Raw genomic sequence first — 4,745 nt, 5'->3', positions numbered from 1 at the left:
AACGATATAGGTGCTACCCTTCTACTCCTTAGAGAAAAGCCGGTGTCCCTATCTGGGGATATTCCGCAAATGTTTCTTCAAGTTGGCGTGAAGAAAGAAGACCGTTCCGCTCTACGATTCTGGTGGCGTCCACCTGGCTCTCGAAAAAGACCCACCGTATATGAAATGCAGCGGCAAATCTTTGGATCGGTTTCATCCCCTTTTATCTCCTCCTAAGTGCTTCGACATATTGCTGACCTACATCGTGAAGAATTTCCTGAAGCCGCTGACCGAGTCTACAAGAATTTCTATGTAGATAACCTTCTGGATTCTTTTTACACCGAAGAGGAGGCTAGTCGAGCGATTAAAGACTCCACAGCATTGTTGAAAAGGGGAGGATTTCATCTGAGAAAATGGCTCTCTTCATCTTGACGGGTACTGTCTCGTGTTCCAGAAGGTGATCGTAATCAACCTCGCCTGAATTTAGATCTAGAAGATTTACCTACGGAGAGAACCTTAGGCGTTTTATATGACAGCGAAAACGACAGCTTCATTTTTTATGTTATAACCGACGTCGAAGCGAGCACTAAGCGTCGGATCTTGAGTGCAGCGTCCACCTTGTAAGACCCACTGGGGTTCTTATTACCAGTGATCCTAAGCGCTAAAAGAATTCTACAAGAATTGTGGCTTGTCGGTATTGACTGGGATGACCAAGTTCCCGAACTAATTCAACACCAGTGGAACAAATGGACGACCAATCTTAGCCAGCTCGAAGCATTCAAGATACCGCGAGCGTTAACTTCGTCCAGTGACATCCAAGACATTCAGCTGCATGCCTTTTGCGATGCATCCACCGTCGGGTTTGGCTCTGTAGTATACCTACGAGCAGTGTATCGTATTTGGGTATTAAAATAAAATTATTTTAAAATAAAATACTTAAAATACGTATTTTATTCGGTATTTGTATTTGGGCTGTTTCTTATTTAAAGTATTTGTATTTGTATTGGTCGTTTACGCTGAAAGTGAATAAAATACAAATACAAATACAAAATACTTTTTTTTCAAAGATTTGAAGTTTTTAAATTGGCAACCGTGTATGAATCGAAAGCAACTTCATTTCGACAGCGTTATTGAACCTGCAAAACGTTTTGCAATAGACCATTTTCACGTTGCGAAAAGCAGTATTCATGTAGTCCGGCAACCCTGCAAGCCGCCATTTGTAGTCTTACTTAGCCTTGTTTAGGTGGATTTAACATAGGCTAACGACTTTGAGGACTGATTTCTCCCATTAATTTTGCTACCAGGAGCAAAATTATTGTGGCACGTTGTACGTCAGGATATTGCCAACATTTCAAGTGCCAAATTTTCAAGAATTCGCTACAACTAGTACTTCAAATCGTCGTTACAGTGAAGGGCTATCAACATTTGAAACAATAACAAATAGTCAACAGCAAATGGTAACTTTAAAAAATGTGTAATTTTCTCATAAAACTTAAATTTCTTGGTATAATTAGGAATTTAAATGTCTTCTGAGGATGCAGAAGATCTTTTACATGATTCAGTTATTGAATTATTTGACTTATCTGATTATTCTTCAACTTTGCCAAACCATGCTAAAGAAAATTATGTTGCTAAGCTTAAATGCCATGGAATGATGAACCTTTGCCTTAGCAAGGACATTATTATTTGTAAGTTTTAATGCCTTGAACTAAAAAAACAGCCCATCTCCAAAAATTATCTCATAAGACTTGCAGCTCTTATAATTATTCATATTGTTAGCTGTATAAAACTGTTTTCTGTAGACTAGATAGTTCCAAACATCTCCAAATTCAACTGATGGTAATATTGTTTCTAGCTCTTGTGTACTGGAAGTCCAATACTCATTTTCTATGACGTAAGGACAGTCACACTGTACTTCATTAAGCTTAGCAACATATCTTTCTTTAGCATCGTGACATCATGACATTGGATAAATATTGGGATATATACATCGTTGAAATTTGGGTTTCGGACATTGGATTATTATTGGCTAGTCGATATCGAAAAACAGCAAAGGTTCGAAATTGTATCGACATTGGTTTAGTAGCGGGATATATGCATCGTTAAAACTCAACTTTCTAAGAATGGCCCAGGATGGAATTAAGTTGGTTTTTGAAAAACCACATTCCAATATTTTTCCAACCATGGACCAATCTCATGTAACTTATAACGTATTTACGACGTGAACCGACCTAAAATCAACATCGGATTAAGAATGGTCAGTATTGTTTCCTACCCGGGTAGGTGGGCGAAAACGAAGAACTGTGACTTGGAGTTTCAACCTACCTGCGGTGCCACACTTTGGTGGAACCTGGGAACGTCTAGTTCAATCGTCAAAACGTGCCTTAAGATTCGTAGGGGAGACCGGACCCATATTGGACAGTTCCGGTTTTCGTCTCTTTTCTCCCATTCTTTTGGGAAAAAAATAAATTTTTCTTTACTAAACTAATCTTTACCCCTCCGCGCACCCCCTGAATTTTTTTCAACTTCATAACTTGAATGTAAAAAAAGTTATAGAGGTTTGAATTTTTGGTCGTTTTTTGACCTACCCGGGGTGAAATTGTACAGTGACCTGTATTACTTTAGACAGGGTCTAAATAAAGGGATGGGATTAAGTAATTTCAACCCAAAAAATCTGGAATATAGGTAATTCCACAACTAATTAAATGTGTAATTTTTTTAAGTGATTTCCTATAAAATAAAAAAAAATTCTTATAATAGAAAATAATGATAAGCGAACATGGAGGGGGGCGGAGCTTAAAATTGATTGGATATCAATCGATTCTTTATAATTGGCAGGTAGCCATTGCTTTGTCGTGATGTATGAATAGGCTAATGGCTGCTAGTTTTCGAGGAGAGCATTTTGTGAATGAATTGTGCTTCATAACGTTGGAAGAAACTACTGGTAATGTAATTTTTTGGCTTGACGATAGTTGTGGCTTATTCTTTAATAATGAACCAGCAGAATTTTGTCGATGTCCAGTCAGTAAATCGTTTGATGTAGGCCTAGGCATTGACATGGCACAAGTTAATGACTCTTCTCGTAATTGAAATGTAACATTTATAACATTTGTTAATTATTACATAATTTTAAACTTTCAATATAATTATACTGTTATTGTAAATTTGAAGTAGGCCTACTGCTGTTGCCTCACATTCAGCCCAGTTGCAGCAATCATACTTTCAGCGATAAACTATGTTCAAAACTGCAGTTTCCTTCCTACCAGCAAGTCAAAGTAAGAAGCCTTCAGACTTTCAACGATACTTTTCCAACATTAATGTTTTCTTACTAGGCCTACCAGCAAGTAAAAGCAATAAGTCTTCAAACTTTCAACGATACTTTTCCAATATTCCAGTTTCCTTCCTACCAGCAAGTCAAAGTAAGAAACCTTCAGACTTTCAACGATACTTTTCCAACATTATTGTTTCCTTACTAGGCCTACCAGCAAGTCAAAGCAAGAAGCCTTCACACTTTCAACGATACTTTTCAAATATTCCAGTTTCCTTCCTACCAGCAAGTCAAAGTAAGAAACCTTCAGACTTTCAACGATACTTTTCCAACATTATTGTTTCCTTACTAGGCCTACCAGCAAGTCAAAGCAAGAAGCCTTCACACTTTCAACGATACTTTTCCAATATTCCAGTTTCCTTCCTACCAGCAAGTCAAAGTAAGAAACCTTCAGACTTTCGACGATACTTTTCCAGCATAATTGTTTCCTTACTAGGCCTACCACCAAGTCAAAGCAAGAAGCCTTCAACCTTTCAACGATACTTTTCCAACATTGCAGTTTCCTTACTTCAAGCAAGTCAGTCCTGTCTAACAAAACCATGCCGAGGAATTATATTGCTAAGAGAGAAAACCCAATTGAAGAATCATTACACGGAGCGATTTCCGATGTTTTGAGTGGAAAATCTTCAATAAGGAAGTCAGCGGAGAAATTCAACCTAAAACCATCTACAGTTGCATTTTATACCAAACGATTCTCCTCAAGTGGGCTGTTTACTCCTGCACAAATCAAACGTAAAACTCATCCTTCGCAAATATTTTCTTCTGAAAAGGAATATCAGTTGGCAGAATACTTGAATAAAATGCATCGTTAATTCAACAAAATTTTAATCTAAATTTATTGTTACGAAAACACACCTATAAACATACAAGTTAAAAGTTATTGGCTATCTATCGTAAAAATGAGTGCGCTACGTATCTGTTAGTCAACTGTAATTTTAAATTTTGCGCGTTGAATAGGCTCCTCCCATTCCACGCCCTTTGCTGTCCGATTTCACCCAACTTAATCGTCCAATATTCCCCCAAAACACCCTATCCCGGTAAAAGCGTGATAACTATCACAGTACATCACATATAAATTTTTTTTTTTACAGCGTGTATAGGAATGGCTACCAAACACATACATGCACGTAGTTTTATTTTACAATAATAAATGAAAGAGTTAACTCAATAAATTGAACGGAAAAATGTTTTTTATTTTGTATGATAACTCATAAAATAATAGACATAAATGCATGAAAATTTAAACACATGAAGAATGCATAAAAAATAACATAAAATATAAAAATGAAATTTTTAAAACTTATTTTACTATTTTTCCGGACACTGTACAAGGTGGTACAGTGTCCAATATGGGTCCGGTCTCCCCTACTCATCGAGCAAACTCTGACCGATGATACATTATTCACCACACTTATTCAAGTGCAGAAACTTCTGAACG

General features: G+C 37.0%; 1 protein-coding gene across 1 annotated transcript; it reads left to right on the top strand.

Annotated features, from left to right (window-relative positions):
* Nucleotides 1-3,157: 3,157 nt before the first annotated feature.
* Nucleotides 3,158-4,354, top strand: LOC123477405. The gene is made up of 4 exons (XM_045180741.1): nt 3,158-3,254; nt 3,312-3,398; nt 3,600-3,686; nt 3,744-4,354. Exons 1-4 carry the CDS (start codon nt 3,215-3,217, stop codon nt 3,920-3,922), a joined length of 393 nt encoding a protein of 130 aa, XP_045036676.1. The 5' UTR covers nt 3,158-3,214; the 3' UTR covers nt 3,923-4,354.
* The last annotated feature ends 391 nt before the right edge of the window (nt 4,355-4,745 follow it).

Source organism: Daphnia magna, unplaced genomic scaffold (genome assembly GCF_020631705.1).
Source record: "Daphnia magna isolate NIES unplaced genomic scaffold, ASM2063170v1.1 Dm_contigs021, whole genome shotgun sequence".
Classification (NCBI taxonomy): Eukaryota; Metazoa; Arthropoda; class Branchiopoda; order Diplostraca; family Daphniidae; genus Daphnia; species Daphnia magna.
The sequence above is the reverse complement of the archived record's forward strand: the minus strand, read 5'-3'. Positions and strand labels throughout refer to the sequence as shown.